The 17,554-nt window shown below is 43.9% G+C and overlaps 2 protein-coding genes across 3 annotated transcripts; both read left to right on the top strand.

Annotated features, from left to right (window-relative positions):
• Positions 1–135: 135 nt before the first annotated feature.
• Positions 136–4,650, top strand: LOC115548383 (stress-associated endoplasmic reticulum protein 1). The gene is made up of 3 exons (XM_030362954.1): positions 136–437; positions 822–897; positions 3,709–4,650. Exons 1-3 carry the CDS (start codon positions 354–356, stop codon positions 3,747–3,749), a joined length of 201 nt encoding a protein of 66 aa, XP_030218814.1. The 5' UTR covers positions 136–353; the 3' UTR covers positions 3,750–4,650.
• Positions 4,651–4,894: 244 nt separating this feature from the next.
• On the top strand, positions 4,895–14,373 carry dnajb6a (DnaJ heat shock protein family (Hsp40) member B6a). Of its 2 annotated transcripts, XM_030362952.1 has the most exons (10): positions 4,895–5,092; positions 5,950–6,054; positions 6,416–6,525; positions 6,904–6,966; positions 7,059–7,169; positions 8,342–8,491; positions 8,915–9,110; positions 10,185–10,255; positions 12,645–12,839; positions 13,318–14,373. In XM_030362952.1, the coding sequence occupies exons 2-10, from the start codon at positions 5,990–5,992 to the stop codon at positions 13,383–13,385; spliced, it is 1,029 nt and encodes a 342-aa protein (XP_030218812.1). In that variant the 5' UTR covers positions 4,895–5,092; positions 5,950–5,989; the 3' UTR covers positions 13,386–14,373. The 2 variants fall into 2 exon arrangements, with proteins under 2 accessions (XP_030218812.1, XP_030218813.1); XM_030362953.1 differs by lacking the exons at positions 12,645–12,839; positions 13,318–14,373 and having other exon boundaries at positions 4,896–5,092; positions 10,185–11,345.
• The last annotated feature ends 3,181 nt before the right edge of the window (positions 14,374–17,554 follow it).

Genomic DNA, 17,554 nt, shown 5'->3' with positions numbered 1-17,554 from the left:
CATATAGGAATGATTATTCATATTTGTCAATTTACTTTCAAATGAAGCAGAGCTACACTACATACGCTGCAAGTCGTTTATGATGTGATTGAAATGACGGGCTGCAATACCACTGGAGGCGCCCGTCTACAAATCTGTTCCGCTACATTACTTGTCGGGCGGAAAAAGAAACCACATTTTAAACACGTTCTTCCTGTGTGGGTGGGGACTACGGTGTTTGTCTACGTAGCATTCAGCCTTAAACATTTGACGGCCACGATCACTTACACACCAAGAAGAACGTCTGTTCAAGAAACAGTTTGTTAAACACGTATTTTTCTTACGAGCGGTGGAAAGGTAACATAACCTGCAAGATGGTGGCGAAGCAGAGAATCCGAATGGCCAACGAAAAACACAGCAAAAACATCACGCAGAGGGGGAACGTCGCCAAATCATCGGTACAGAACTTGTCTAATTCCTTCTAGTTACAGGTTATAAGGTAGCTATTGGGGGGAAATGTGATTAGATCATGTTATCTAGCTCCTCTAGATGATGGGATGTTGTTTCATAGATCTACTGATACAGTGACCTATTTAAACTAACCGTACGATTTCGCTCCCATGTTGAACTCTGCGATTGTTTCATTTATCGACATATGGGTACATGGAAGTCCAGTGACTTGAAAAGAACCCTCATGATATCAAATAGAATTTCAAAAATCATTCGACCGTACTTAATGCACATATGTGGGTCGACATACGGCGAAGCCCACGTCGTCCTTCCGTGCGTGAGCTGGCCTGTAGACTGACGACTTGTTCCCATGGGTGTCTGTCTGTTCGCAGAGGGGGACCCAAGATGAGAAGGTGGCGGTGGGACCCTGGCTTCTGGCTCTCTTCATCTTTGTTGTGTGTGGCTCTGGTGAGTTCTGCGTGGATCATTGCGATGTTGGCTATCCATTGTTGTGGACTAGACGCAACCATCAAATGTGGCCCGATAATACCTCTTGAATTATGGCCTACACAACACAGTGGAGGAAAAAAGCGTACATTGTTCCTTTTGTACGTGTTGTCGCCTATTCACAATGTTCTACGTTGTGGATGTTACTTAGTTTCATGTTTCAATTTAAACAAATTACAACTTCCAAATGATTGTCAAACGTTGAGATATTCACGTAACGTTTTTCACAAATCTCTAGAAGTGCTCCAATTCCTAGTGTCTAGGTTTATGGCTTTTATTTTTAAACTGATTTGAGATTATCTTTATGAACTACTTATTCCAATTCTTTTTTTATCTGCAGCACGCATAATAATGACCTTATTTCTAGTTATGAACATCATTTAATTTTGTAATTGAAGGCCTATTTAAACAACAAACTGTCAAGGATTAGATTTGTGGCTTGCTCTTCAGGTGGTTTAATTCACACAGGTGTATATTATCTGCAGTTTTGCTTTTACCCTCTCAGGGACAGCCAGTACACCTAGCACACAAAACAAACATAGCTGGGTTTGTTAACCAAGCAGCAGCTTGTTGATAACAAGTCTTATCGAAATTAATAAATCCTATCAAATGTTATTTTAGATGATAAGTTTTCAGGCTAATTAAAATGGCACGATATGTCCCTTTTTAAAAAATAAAAAATTGGTTTATTTTCAATCTAAACTGTGTTTTCTTACTCATAATTATCCCAAAATTGGCATCTTTTGCACGTGCACAAGATGGCCGGTTCACGAATTAGCCATGCTTGCTGGAGTCTCAAAATCCTTTTTTATTGACTCACCATGTTGTCCGGCTGTCAGTGTATTTGACCACTTAGTTCAGACTGTGGGTCATATTCTGATACTGCAAATGTCCCCCTTACGTTCTCTTATCTTATCTACCTGTACAGTGTTAAATATTGTTTCTTAACAGATTTTTTTTATTCAGCATAAAGAGGACATACAATTTGGAGTAGATGCTTGTACAATTATACTTTCTTTACTTGTATTCCCATGTCTGTTATAACGATTGTTATGAAATACCTCACTTCACACTTCACTGGTGATAATACATTTAAAAAAACATAAACAAGAGAAGTACACATCAAATACCTAACCTCTATTACCAGTGGTGGGCAGAGTAGCTAAAAAATGTACTCAAGTAAAAGTACTGTTACTTTAAGATTAGTATTACTCAAGTAGAAGTAAAAGTACTCGTAAAAATAATTACTCAAGTAAGAGTAAAAAAGTATGCAGTGAAAAGACTACTCAAGTACTCAAGAGTACAAGTACTGAGTTTCTCCGATTTATTTTTTAAATAAACAGAGCAACACAAACGGTACAAAATAGACACCAACAAAATATAAAACAGCAATGTTCAAATAAAGATAATGTAAATAACATCCTTTTAAATAAAATAAATAAGGTCTTTTAAAATGTATAACCCTTGAACTAAAACAATAACAAATTAAATCTTTGCAAAATTAAATACATCAACGTGTGTGTGTGTGTGTGTGTGTGTGTGTGTGTGTGTGTGTGTGTGTGTGTGTGTGTGTGTGTGTGTGTGTGTGTGTGTGTGTGTGTGTGTGTGTGTGTGTGTGTGTGTGTGTGTGTGTGTGTGTTTGTGTGTCACTCTGTTCGAGCCTGCATGAGAGTTCAATGTTGTCATTAGCTGTAACGTCTTTCTGACCAATCGCAGTTCAATGCCGACCTGGGCTGTGCCACTTCGGGAGGGGGCGCTCAGTTACTCCTCTAGACAAAACCGAATTGGTTGCGAGTCGACGTTGACCCGGCGCCCCCCGTTAACGGGCCACAGGGAATTTTCCCAACTCTCCCGATTACCACTCTGCGTTGTGCGTGCGTGCGTGCCTGTGTGTGTGTGCAGGCGTTATTCAATTGCCTCTCGGCCGCTTGTACCCGCGATCTCGTCCTTTCGGCCATCTCCCAACCCTCATGACCATAGGTGAGGTTAGGAACGAAGATCGACCGGTAGATCGAGAGCTTTGCCTTGCGACTCAGCTCTCTTTTCGTAACAACGGTGCGGTAAAGCGAACGCAATACCGCCCCCGCTGCTCCGATTCTCCGGCCAATCTCACGCTCCATAGTACCCTCACTCGCGAACGAGACCCCGAGGTACTTGAACTCCTTCACTTGGGCTAAGGAATATTCACGTGATAGAAATAGATCTCGCATGTAATAAAAGAAAATATCTAAAAAAACAAAGTAACGACCGTCACGTAGCCAAATGGAACGGCGTAAAAGTACCGTTCTTTCTTCAAATATTTACTCAAGTAAAAGTAAAAGTATGTTGCAATCAAACTACTCCTAAAATTACAATTTATCCAAAAAGTTACTCAAGTATTTGTAACGGAGTAAATGTAGCGCGTTCCTACCCACCTCTGTCTATTACCACCAATGCATGAACACTACAATAACTGTAGTATTATATGCAAACATACCTTGTCATAACGGAGAGCACAGAAAACCGGTGCAACATGTCTGTTCCCAACTGTAGTCTTTCTGTAATTTTCTCCATTTCTTATGAATTATTTACCCGGTCTCACTTTTGTGTGTTTAAATACCCTTTTTAAAATACTCACCAACTTAAAGTAATGATTTGACGGCATAATGCAATCCTCCAATCTTAATTGAATGAGGAAAATACGTTTTTTTTGTATTATTATAGGCATCATATCTACATACTACAGTAATCTCAACTGGATTTAATACAATGTTGTTTTTTCTTTCTGTACAGCTATCTTCCAGATCATCCAAAGTATCAGGATGGGGATGTAAAATGATGCACGGAGAAAGGAGGCTTTTCATTCTGCTTGATCAATGTCTTCTTCCCTGTTCTCTTGAACAATGGCGCCCCCTGTCGTTCCTGTCGTCCAATACCTAAGCCACTGACGCATTTCTCATAACATTTCTGCACCTTATTAGGACTTTTTGTTCTGGGTTTGCTGCATTTTTTTGTGTCTTCTGGCATTCCTGTTGCATTCACTTTCACACATTTTGCTAGTTTACTACACATTGAGGCTTTACCCTATCTTTACCTAAAGGAATCCATGATAGCAGTTCATACCTGAATGATGAATATTGCTGGGGAAAAAATGCATTCCATTTTCTTTTTTATCTGATGTCATCATCATTTTACTCTCAGGTATTCGACAGGTTAACCTATGGGTCTGTGAAGTCTTTCCTAATTATTTTTTAATTCTTCTAAGGGTGTAATTTACATTTGCCCAATGGTGTATTATTTTCTCAGTGTCCTAGCAAAATCATATTTGATAATTGTATGATTTTGTTTTGTTTTGTATTTTGTTTCTTTGGACCAGAATGTGGTTTAGTAATGACAAAGCTGTCGTGAAATTCATAGTTGTACACAATTTTAAGATATACAAGCAGTGCTGTATGAAAGGAATAGCATATTTCATAAGATTTACCATCCTGGTCACCTAATTGCACGCGTCAAATTCAAACTGTTAAGCCAATTTTGTAATTATGTTCCATCATATGAAGTCATTACTCAGAAAATCACTAATGCCTTTGTGTTTGAAAAGCGTCCTTATCTTTTTTGTGCAATTCTGATTCAGGGTTATATGGTATTTGATGGGGGAACAATAAATTCTGTAATGGAAATTAGATTCTGTTGCTAAGTAAAATAAAGATTTATACATTTTTTCAACACATCAAACTACGTGTTCTGCAAAGATTTTTTTTTTTTTTTGATCACACTTCAGAAGCATACTAGGCCACCATGCATGTGAAGCATGCCCACTACCAAAGATTTCGTCTGAACACTCCAGAGGGGGGCAGTGTATCGCGAAGCTACCTTCCAATATTACAACTGAAAATGACACTTTACAATTCTATGATCACAAAACAGGTCTCTTAACGTTTATTTTTGCATTAATGTTACATTTGTGAATCACTTATTTTGAGGCCGAAAAAAAATAATGTGGCGGTGCAAGAGATGAAGATGTATAAGCGGATGTGACGTCAAATCCATAACAACCTCTAGGCTGCTGATCAGGAAGAAAACTTGTTAGCATCTACACACAAACAATACAATTTCGTGGTGGTTAATCCTCATCATTACGATACATCGAGCCACATCGGACATTAGGGCCAGCAAGGTAAATGTTTGTATGTGTAGATACGTCTGTATATCCTCTGTGATTTGTTGTTCAACGAGGCTAGCCACCGTTAGCACGAAAGGCTGTGTTAGCGCAGCTAGCCGACGGGAGCTATCTCCTCAAAACACAACATCGAGATCTCTATATACCTGCTGTTGGGGTCCAGAGGTACATCTGGGTTATTGGGGGCGAAAACACCGACTTGAAATACTCCGTAGAAATGTGCATTGGAACTGGCAGTAGCGACACATAATCAAGCATTCAAGCGAATGTGTTTTGTTAGCCAGTATCAGCTATGACAATCAACTAGTCAAATACCGCAATAAAGTTGTCCTAATGTTGAATTAAAAACCACCTTCCAGATACACATATGAGAGAATTTCAGAATTAAGTCGTTTCGTATAGTTAGAATGTAAAACATTGTTCTTATAATTGATATTGTGTGATTTATTAAAGGCCTACTTAAACAGATACCAAAAACAGGCTGTATGACCCCACAACTCCCCGTTATGCACCGCACTTGTTCTCCATTTTATACTACTTTTATTTGCACACAGTATTTCGGTAGAACTTGCAGAATGTAGCATTATCAACTGAATACAGAATAAGGAAGTACACTGAATAGCAATATGCGATTTTCCATTTGATTACAGAGAGGAAAACGTTTTCAAATAAAGCAATTGTGATCACCAAAGATATTTCATGATTATATGAATAGACTCAACACAAGCTACCTTACAGAAATGAGGGCTTTAGACCTTAATTTTGAAGCCATTTTCATAAGTTTATTTAATTGTTTATACTTTCAAAATACCAATTAAGTATCATTGACCACATTTTTGTTTGTGTCTTTCCAGGTTGATCAGCCCTTGTGACATCTCTAATTCTCCATTCACCATGGTGGAATATTACCAGATACTAGGTGTTCGGAGAGAGAGTTCTGCCGAAGACATCAAAAAAGCGTGAGTCTCAGACGTTAATGGCATGGTGTCGACAACCTTCAAATAAGGGAAAAATTATATCAGCTCATGTCACCATGTCACGTTTTAAATATATATAATGATGGATGAGGTACATCCTTAAATAAGTGTCAGTTGAGGATTAATTTGTTTTCTTATTGTTACTGTAAGATGATAACTGTTCAGTCAATCCTTAACCCCTTTCTTCTTGTGATGTGTTTTATTATCATCAAGAGCCAAACAAAGGGTTGCTAAGAAAAAATAGATCACTGAAGATGCGTCTTCCATTCATGTGGATTACGTAACCATAGCTAATCAACTGGTGATGGCATGCACATGATGTTTGTTCTGCTACTGGATTTAGTTACAGAAAACTGGCCCTGAAGTGGCACCCCGACAAAAACCCAGAGAATAAGGACGAGGCGGAGAGGAAGTTCAAGGAGCTCTCTGAGGCGTATGAAGTCCTGTCAGATGGTACGTGACCACACAAATATCCCATTTGAAGTGAAACAAATAGACTCTATTTTCATTGACTTTTTCATTTCCAACATTGGAACCATTAGAGCATAACATAATTAATTTAATTATTTATTTTTTAAGGAACATTCGTCATAAAACATGAGTTACTGCACTACAAACAAGTGCAAACCTAAGTGTCATTAGCCAACTCTCCGCACTTCACGACCTAGACAAGCAACATTAGCCAAACACTGACTCAATTGTATCCCCGGTTACATTGAATACATCTTCCCTACTAAAAACACCAAAAGCAAGTGTTTGGTCAGAGGAGGTTATTATCGGTATCCTAGTATACATTGACTGGTGGTGATAATCTGTTTCTGTATCTCGCAGCAAACAAGAGGAACCTATACGACCGCTATGGCAAAGAAGGGTTGACAAACGGAAGTGGTGGAGGTGAGAGTGCTGTTGTTGGACGGTTCAAGTCTGCAGGAGGTGCTGGTGTTCCGACGTGGGTTGATATGGGATGTTGTCTTGTGGTTCTGCAGGCAGCAGTTACCACAACGGAGGCCACTTCCATGAAAACTTCACCTTCCGGAACCCGGAGGATGTGTTCAGGGAGTTCTTCGGGGGAGCCGACCCGTTTGCGGAATTCTTTGGTGAGCGTTTGGACTTCTGCTTGACATTCATTTTCTTCAACGTTTAGTTTTCCGGTATTATTGTGGTCTAGTGTATCTTTGATCAATTATTTTCGAGATGCCTCCAGTCTTCGACCAGGTTTGTGTATGTATCTGTCTAGACTCAGTTGTTTCATTCCTATTTGTAGTCCTAAAATATTAGATTTAGGCCCAATCCCATTTCTACCCCTTCCCCTTACCCCTCCCCCTTGTTTTGAAGGGGTAAGGGGTAAGGGGTAGAAATGGGATCTGGCCTTACTACACGCTTGCCTTTAAACACATGTTCAGCATGAACGGCAGTGAACAGTTCTTCATCAGGATGACACCTAGATACTCAAGACTGACGTGGGGCGTGAGTGTTGTTAAACGCTCCAGCCAAGGTGTGTCTGCTGTAGCCACATATTTAGTAACCGGTTCAGAAGACCAGAACACTCGACCAAACACAACACAGTGTTCAGGAAACATAACCAAGGCCCAGCCTGTCAGCCGGTCCTGATTGGTCGGAGCACGCTGTATCTGGTTCTGGAGCTCTGGGTCGGGTTTCTCGGAATTTGGCAGTAGAGACGTGTAGGCGGGAGAAAAAAAAGTCTTTCTTTAGAAACGGGAAGTCCAGTAGACTCTGATACCTGATCAAAGAAGGGACTTCTCAGTTCCTCCTGCTGCATCAGCCCGTTGAGTAGAGCAGGCACAGGACGACGGGCGTAGATATAAATATGTAATAGGAACGGAAGCTTTATTTATATCACACTTTTCACACAAAAGGCAGACTCAAAGTGCTTCACATATAAACAGTGTCAGATCAACAGTCCCTCTGGTACCCACGTCGGGCTCCAACCCGACCCACAGGAACCTGGTCCTTTCTCTGGGGCTCCAACCCGACCTACAGGAACCTGGTCCTTTCTCTGGGGCTCCAACCCGACCCACAGGAACCTGGTCCTTTCTCTGGGGCTCCAACCCGACCCACAGGAACCTGGTCCTTTCTCTGGGACTCCCACCCGGAGTTCTAGGACTCTAACCCCGACAGAGCTCGGGTCTCCAGCCCTTCGAACTTCACGTCTCTGGTCCCCGCGTCAGGCCTCCGGTCTGTAAGGGGTCCACGGTTGGAGCGCGCCCCCGCTGACCCCGCCCCCCTCTGTCTTGTCGTGGGTCCTCAGGCGGCGACCCGTTCGCCAACGACCCGTTCTTCGGCGGCGGCCGGCGGCACCCCCACAGCCGCGTGAGCCGCAGCCGGACGGGCGGCCCCTTCTTCGGAGGGTTCGGCGGCTTCCCGCCGTTCGGCGCCGGCTTCTCGCCGTTTGACCCAGGTGAGGACTGAAGGGGGGGCACTCTGTATCTGTACCTCTGGTGTCGGCCCGCCGAGTCGGCCGCACCGTCGACGGTGGAGTCGTTAAAGAAAGGAATCTGATAATCACACGATGGAACGAGGGCAAAATAAAAAGGGCAATTATTATAATATTTGTTTCTACTATAGGATATCAATTGATGTGGGGCGCTCTTAACCTGCGATGGGGGGGGGGGGGGTTCTTAATGCTCCCTGGGAGACTGAGGGGCTATTGGGGGGGGGGGGTAAGGGGAAGGGGTAAGGGGTAGAGATGGGATCGGGCCTTAATCAGCACTAGGAGCTGAGGGTTGCGTCATCCTGACCCCTGACCCTTTGTCCCCCCCTGTCCTCCTCTCCTGACCGCCTGTCTCCTCGTCTCCTCCTCTCCTCGTCTCCCGGCCGCCAGGCTTCGGTTCCTTCGGCGCGCTGAACTCCATGGGTCATATGAGCACCATGGGCAGCCTAGGGGGCGGCGGCTTCACCTCCTTCTCCTCCTCCTCCTTCGGCGGCGGCGGTGGCGGCGGCGGCGGCGGCATGGGCAGCTTCCGCTCCGTCTCCTCCTCCACCAAGTTCATCAACGGCAGGAAGATCACCACTAAGAGGTGTGTGTGTGTGTGTGTGTGTGTGTGTGTGTGTGTGTGTGTGTGTGTGTGTGTGTGTGTGTGTGTGTGTGTGTGTGTGTGTGTGTGTGTGTGTGTGTGTGTGTGTGTGTGTCCAAAGCACCACCCAAATGTCCAGTGATGCCCGTTGGTTTCTGTTCCGTCTGGGGGTCGTTCTGTAGTTTGAACAAAGCCAGCCGCGGGTAGACGCACTCCTGAGGAGTCACATCATATGACTTCTGTTGTTTTGTGTCGCAGCAGGCTGAGGGGATGTGGACTGTAAATGAGGCTGTGTTGGGGATGTGAGGCTGTGTGTTGGGGATGTGAGACTGTAAATGAGGCTGTGTGTTGGGGATGTGAGACTGTGTATTGGGGATGTGAGACTGTAAATGAGGCTGTGTTGGGGATGTTAGACTGAACGAGGCTGGGTATTGGGGATGTGAGACTGTAAATGAGGCTGTATTAGGGATGTGAGACTGTATTGGGGATATGAGCCTATAAATTAGGCTGTGTATTGGGATGTGAGATTATAAATGAGGCTGTGTATTGGGGATGTGAGACTGTAAACGAGGCCGTGTATTGGGATGTGAGACTGTATTGGGCATGTGAGACACGTAATGAGGCCGTGTATTAGGGATGTGAGACTGTGTGTTGAGGATGTGAGACGGTAAATGGGGCCGTGTATTAGGGATCTGAGACTGTATTGGGGATGTGAGACTGTGTATTGGGGATGTGAGACTGTAAATGAGGCCGTGTATTAGGGATCTCAGACTGTATTGGGGATGTGAGACTGTGTATTAGGGATGTGAGACTGTAAATGAGGCCGTGTATTAGGGATCTGAGACTGTATTGGGGATGTGAGACTGGTAATGAGGCTGTGTATTAGGGATGTGAGACTGTAAATGAGGGCATGTATTAGGGATGTGAGACTGTGTATTGAGGATGTGAGACGGTAAATGGGGCCGTGTATTAGGGATGTGAGACAGTGTATTGGGGATGTGAGACTGGTAATGAGGCCGTGTATTGGGGATGTGCATCATGCCGGAGGTGTTTCTGAATAACCTTTGTGTGTTCCAGAATCATGGAGAACGGGCAGGAGCGAGTTGAGGTGGAGGAGGACGGTCAGCTCCGCTCGCTCACCATTAATGGTAAGGAACAGCACCTGAGACTGGATAACAAGTAAACAGACAGAGGGGGGAGGGGGGTGGGGGGTGGAGGGGCAGCGACCAGGAGATCTGTTAACTTCCTGCTCGGGTTTCACTCCTGTCTTGTCAGCAGCACAAGAGACACAAACTTGAAAAACAAAAACAAAAAAAAGCAACAACTGCTATTTACAGTGCTGTACTATTATTCGGATGTATGTACTTGATTGATTTGTTTTTATGCATTGTTTTCCTTACCATCTCCTCACTTATTTATTATCCACTGATAGTCAGTCCTTTTCCTTTTCGTTTTTAGGCAGTTTGTTTTCCTATGCATTTCTTTTTTACATGATGGTACTTTGATTTGATGCTGTCGTTATATTTGGCTCAGGGTGGTGTTGACATTTTGACAAAAAAAATAGTTTGGGACCACAGTGTTGATAATATTATGTATAGAATTTAGAAATCTCCTTCCTTAGGTCATGTGTGAGTGTGTGTGTATGAGCTTGTGTGTGTGTGCCTGTGTGTGTGTGTGTGTGTGTGCGTGCGTGTGAGTGTGTGCACTTCACTTTGTCGTGGTCTCACCATATTCCTTTTCCTCCGTTTTCATCTATATATCTAACTTGCTCTGTCGCTCTTTCCACCAACGGGCATCCGGCCTTTGACCTGTGCTTAGACAACACAGTGTGCATTCAGGAAATTAAGCATGAGAATAAAAATAAAAAAAGATTACCAAGATGACCTTTCCGAGAAGCTATAAAAAAAAAAGATTGACCAAATATCTGTTTGATTTTCCCGAGTCCCTCTCTGCTTGTCCTCTACTAATATCTTTTTTTTTGAAGTGAAGCGAAAGCTGGTAGAATGTGTATGCGGTTTGATATGTTCTAATTGCTATGTGTTTTTCTTTTTTGTACCTATTTAATCAGCATGTATGTCAGTAAATGTTGAGTCTTAAATGTAAACGTTGCATAACGATGCACATGTGGTACAAGGAAAAGTAATGCTATAAACAGTTTATGGCAATTGGAGGAATTTTTGTGTAATTTGTTAACCAATAAATATTAATTTTTCGCCCTGTTTTGGGCATGTCAAAGTCTGGGTTTTGCTTGTGCGCTTTCTTTGACATTAATCATTGCATCATTAGAGAGGCGGTTGTTTTGGGTAACATGTGTGCTCGCTGCAACAGAAACGGCCACACGCTGGACACTCCACCGCGTGGTAGACCTCCATGACTGGGACTAATGCAGTCAGAATAAGGGGAGGGGTTGTTGAAGGAGTTGTATTGAAAGCAGCATATGCGTCCCAAATCAATCGCTTTAACTAAAGATTAGACAAAGGTCACTCGACTTCCAGCACTACCACACTTGTTAACAGCAATGAAGATCACTATTTTGCACAAAGATCTTAGACATGAATAATAATGTTTTATATTATGAATAATCAATTTGAGACTTTCTTCAAAAATCAGCTTTTCTGCAGCCTCTCTTCTACGACAAGTAGCATGCTAAGTGTAAACTAACCCAAATTAATCAGGATTTCCTGCACGTTCCGCACCACTCTCTGCTGGGCTTAGGTATTTCCCCTTTTTTCTCTTCTCTTTGAAATGTGTCCTTTTTTCTGTGTTATTTTCTGCAGTTATATGCTAATTATTGTGAAAGGCAAACACTTTGAATACACAATGCAAGCAACATTTTGCAATGCAAGCCTGTATTTTTAACCCAAAACAAACTTCCTCATGTCCCCTTAGCTTAAAAAAAGGGAAACTATTGAAGCATGTTCATTTTATGTTGCATGTAATTTAGATTGAACCTGTTTCCCCGTGTATCTGCATGGCTGGCCACCTGCTGCAGGCCAATCATCTTTTATTTTATGGGATTAGAGGCTCTTTCTGGCAGTAGTATTAATTAGTATAATTCATACTTGGATAATAATTCAGTTCATAACTTGGTTTATTATAAAAAATATAATATGAATGACTAAACAAAATGTAATGTAAGTAGATAAAAGAATGCAAACATTTTCACTTGTACTCCCAATCAGAATATATAATATTTTACCCATAACGGAAGAGTACATCTTTGCTTTGAAAATATTGTTGAACACAATGAAGAATATCAAGTTTCTTCCTCGAAATACTCTCTCAAATAGAAAAAGTAATTTTCTTTAGTATAAAAAAATAATCATGAAGGTAAACTTGATTTTGAGTTTGACACTCGAGGATTATTAACGATCTACTAGTATGAACGATCAGCCAATTCACCACACACACACACACAGACGGACACACACACAGTCACACACACACACACACGCACTGCGCGCCAGGCCGGCGGCGGCGCGGCGAGCCAGGGGCGGTGCTAAACGTGGAGCTGTGCTGTGTTCTCGCCTCCTGCAGGTAAAGACAGCAACCCAGCCGTCCCCGCCCTGGATGGCGGAGCCGGCAGGCATACGTACCCCCACATGTCCTCCTCCTCCTCCTCCTCCTCCTCCTCCTACTCCTCCTCCCTCCCCCCGTCCCAACAGCACACCCAGAGCCCCCCCGCCTCCAAACGGGCAGACTCACACAGAGAGGCCCAGGGCTCAGGAGCAGGTAAGCAGAGCCCCCCCCCCCCCCGTCTCCAGGTTAAGGTCAAGCATCCCAATGATCTGGCTCAGGCACTGGGCTCCCGCAGGCTGCGATGCCAGAGACGGGTCCACTAATGCACACGGGTTTACTGCCATCTAGTGGTCAACACATGTCAGCAACACTAGGGTGTAAACATTTATTATTTCTTTCTTTGCATAAGTGTTGTGTGCTTGTTATAAGGGCATCCTTTTAAGAAGTTTTATTGCATCATTTCTTCAGGAAAGGGTTTTTGAAAGTCACTCTGTATTTATTGAAATAGATAAATAATGGGTTGTGCATCAAAAAAGAATGATACATAAAAGTGATGCCACTAAAAGTCTGTGCACATGTTGTGGCAGATGGGACATGTCATGTCTTAGAAACAGATATATTCCTAGGCTCACTACCAAGAAAGCAATGGCATGATCTATGATACAGAAGCTTTTTGCCTGTTTATTCCCAGATCACACAGACTTGAAGAGGAAAAGAAACTGTACAGTGGAGGATACAGCCAGGAAGAGGAGATCATGATGACACACATGCATGTGAACACACACACACACACACACACACACACACACACACACACACACACACACACACACACACACACACACACACACACACACACACACACACACACACAACCAAGCATAGTATCCACACAAAGGCTTTTCAATATTTTAAAAGAAAATCTGAGGTCTAACGCTCACACCATTTTTTTTTATTCACTACAGATTTGACTTTGGTTGTTTTGATTTAGATGTTTGATTCTTCATTCACTCCAATGTTCCCATTCTTACATCCAGACCCAGCCTCGGGCAGGGAGGGGGAGGCCCTTCCCTTGGTCCCGCGGGCTGAAGGAGTGGGAGCTTGTTTGTGTTTGTGTGTGGTGCGTGTAGGTGTGGGCGTCAAAGCCGCCGATGCAGTTTTGCACTGTATTGAATGCTACCCTTTCCTGGGGTTTGAGTTGAACCACCCGCCGGCAAACCCCCGGTCCCAGGTCCGTTGGAGTCTGTTGGAGCTGGGTTTAAGATAGGATATCACTGGTCAGCACTGCAGTAGGATAGTAGCACAGGCCTCTTCAGAGGGCTGGTCAACTCAACTATTTAAACCTGTCAGCACGGCCAAATCCTTTTTTTTGTTGTGGGTAAACAAAAATTGTATTTACTCTGTGCTTGTTTTTATTAATGGATTCTTTCCGCTGCTGTTAAGACGTGAACAGCAAATGTACACGTTTAGCTTGGTATAGCTTCATGGTCGCCCAAACAATGAAAAGAGTGAAACCAATTCTAAAAAACATTGACTCATCAGTTTTTTGATTTGCATGGGTAGACCCTCAGAAAACAAAAAGCGCCTTTTTAAACAGCGACACTGAAACCAACGTTGGGCCAACTCTGCGCCATTTCCCCTCACTTTGTCCTTAACATTCGCCATTATTTTTAAAAAAATCTTTTAATCTTTGATTTAATTTCTTTGTGACGCAAGGTTTGAGTTAATAAAAGGTTCCAAAACATGTGATTGTTGTTTGTGTGAAACTATTTTGTATCAAACCTCTGTTTAACGTGTCAATGCAAAAGCCTTTGGCGCGTAAGTGGTCTGCCCCACTCCAGGTGCTTCCAGGTGTTTCCAGGTGTTTCCAGGTGCTTCCAGGCAGCCTCGGGGGTCTTTAGGATGGGGGCGGGTGGTCTTTGCATTTTGTGTCTGGGACACTGAAGACACGTCTGGCTTCCCTGCAGAGATGACGGTGCTGTATAAACATTTGTCTGTCAGCAACACCTTTTTGTAGATATTTATTTATTTTATTATATATTTATTTTTTATTTAGTCTTGACTAGTTGTTGTGCAGCCCAAACCTGTAGGGGGCAGCAATGCGCAAGACTGCGTTCAAGACTAAATTACCTCGACAGAAAAGTATTGTTCGATTAGAGTACGCCATTATAAAGGAAGACAAGATGAATGATACGGCCTTACAGATTGTTAATTAAGGAACTGATTCATATTTTCGAACTGTGGGAGGCCGGGGGAAGAGTTTGAGTCACTCTAAGCTGCTGCAAAAAACGAATAATGGCGAAAGTCGAACATAAAGCCAAGATAAAACGTCCGGAAGGCCCCTCGCTCCACTCGTATCTCTTCTCTCTGTTCCCACGCTGACAACTTAAAGTTTGTTCGTATATGGCCCACATTTGTCGCTGGCCCATTCTAAAAGCTTTACTCAAGCAAGAACAAACATGTATGTTTAATCTGTTCCTATTTGTATAACTAAACACAAGATAACAATTGTAAAAATGACAGGTAGGAAAAAACATGAAACTTTACGCGGATACGCAATTTTCATTTAAGAGAACTTGAAAGATTACCATGTTGGTTAACAAGGCAAAGCGTATATGGAGTAAACCAGGTAAAATACATTATAATAAACTTCAGAAGAACATACTTTACTTTGCACTACTGCTGTATATTATAATTTGCAGTGTTTATTTGTACAAATTTTCACCAATTTTGTATATTCTTCTTGTTTCGCTATTTTTGTTTATTTAATCTGGTATTAGTTTATAGCTTCGCTTTTACAATGTGTTGTACTACTTGCACTGCCAAAACGCACAAATTCGCTTACACTACATTGAGTATGACCAGGGGCGCCGAAAAGGGGGGGTAAAGGAGACGGATTCTAGGGGCCCATGATGGAGGGGGGCCCAGAGAGGCCCCTAATGATGATGAAATTATAATACAGAAAAAATAATGACACTAAGTTTCATTCTTTTCATGGGGCCCAAAATCCCTAGCGGCGCCCCTGAGTATGACTATACGCCTCAACACACCGAGGACGTCTTACCTGTGTTGTCATAGAAACATCGTGGGATCATCAAAGAACATCAACAACTTATTCAAAACAGGATTTATTGATGAATAAATTAAAAACAAGAGGCCTTCCTGCCCCGTTTCTAAAGTCACCAGCCTCACCACGGTCCCCAGCCTCCACACGGTCCCCAGCCTCAGCCTCCACACGGTCCCCAGCCTCAGCACGGTCCCCAGCCTCCACACGGTCCCCAGCCTCCACACGGTCACCAGCCTCAGCCTCCACACGGTCACCAGCCTCAGCCTCCACAAGGTCCCCAGCCTCCACACGGTCCCCAGCCTCCACAAGGTCCCCAGCCTCCACACGGTCCCCAGCCTCCACACGGTCCCCAGCCTCCACAAGGTCCCCAGCCTCCATACGGTCCCCAGCCTCACCACGGTCACCAGCCTCAGCCTCCACAAGGTCACCAGCCTCCACATGGTCATCTCACCAGCCTCCACACGGCCTCCAGCCTCCACATGGTCATCTCACCAGCCTCCACACGGCCTCCAGCCTCCACACGGTCATCTCACCAGCCTCCACACGGCCTCCAGCCTCACCACCGTCACCAGCCTCCAGCCTCCACACGGTCCCCAGCCTCAGCCTCCACATGGTCATCTCACCAGCCTCCACACGGTCCCCAGCCTCCACATGGTCATCTCACCGGCCTCCACACGGCCTCCAGCCTCCACATGGTCATCTCACCAGCCTCCACACGGCCTCCAGCCTCACCACGGTCACCAGCCTCACCTCAGCCTAGCCAACACTGAGCCTTCATGTATCTCACCACTCCAGAGCCAGGCCTATCAAATATCTGGAGACCTATGGCAGTGAACAGCTGACCTTTAACCTTTGAACAAGGGGGGGGGTTTTATGGAACTGAGGAGCTCTGAGGTCAGTCAGGGTGTTCTTCAGAGTGTGTGTGTTAAACCTATAAAATGTATATAATGACAACATATTCCAACAACTCTGAAGTGTTTTGAGGGAATGGTGAAGGCTAATGGTGCGTTCCAGAGCCCATCCAAACCTGTGGGACGCGGGACTCAACCTACCTCCAACTGAGAACAGGGCACTGGAATGCCTGTGGAAGAGGAACATCCCACCGTCGAAGTGGAACCTCCTACTAGTGAACTGGGGGTGATCGACCTACCCCCACTTCACCAAGTAGGAGCTGGTACAGTTCAGGTAGGATAAGTCCCACATCCCATTGCTTTGGATGGGCTCTGGAACGCACCATAAGAACAGGTCCTACTAGAGAGGAGCAACACTGGGGGGGGAAACAGCCCCCGCTCATTAAGTTAATGAGGGGTCTAAACCATGATGAACGTCCTGATGCACCCCGCGGTTCACCCCTACTACAACGCCTCTGGTAAGGGCCTATTTACTTTGATACCATTTGATACATCTCAACAGCGCCATCTACTTGCAGTATTGCAGATATTTATATATTTATACTCTAGCACAAGCACACATTTTCATCAGCGAAAATCTGTCGCCAGGAGTACACTTTAGCAATGCGCTCTTTTTTTGTGCAAACCCTGGAATACGTTGAGTTTTAACATAAAATAGCGTGCACCACCTCCGGTGTCCGCGGGTGGCGCTATGGAGGCGCCTGGATAACGCACTGAATTGCCTTGTAGAATGCATGGGAACCGGGTTAGAATGACCTCAAGTCTATATTGTCTATTTATAGGCCTTAAACGAAGCTGCCACGTAGACATGGGAGGGGGATGCGTCCTTAATCAATATGACCACACTCATATGAAAACTAATGAAGAATTGACCCTGGACATCAAAGCTTATGAAGGTTACTTCCCATTCACTACAGAATAGTCTGCACTCTCACCTTCAGACTTTCATT

Source organism: Gadus morhua, chromosome 8, assembly GCF_902167405.1.
Source record: "Gadus morhua chromosome 8, gadMor3.0, whole genome shotgun sequence".
NCBI lineage: Eukaryota > Metazoa > Chordata > Actinopteri > Gadiformes > Gadidae > Gadus > Gadus morhua.
Note: the sequence above shows the minus strand (reverse complement) of the source record. Positions and strands in the feature narration are given on the sequence as shown.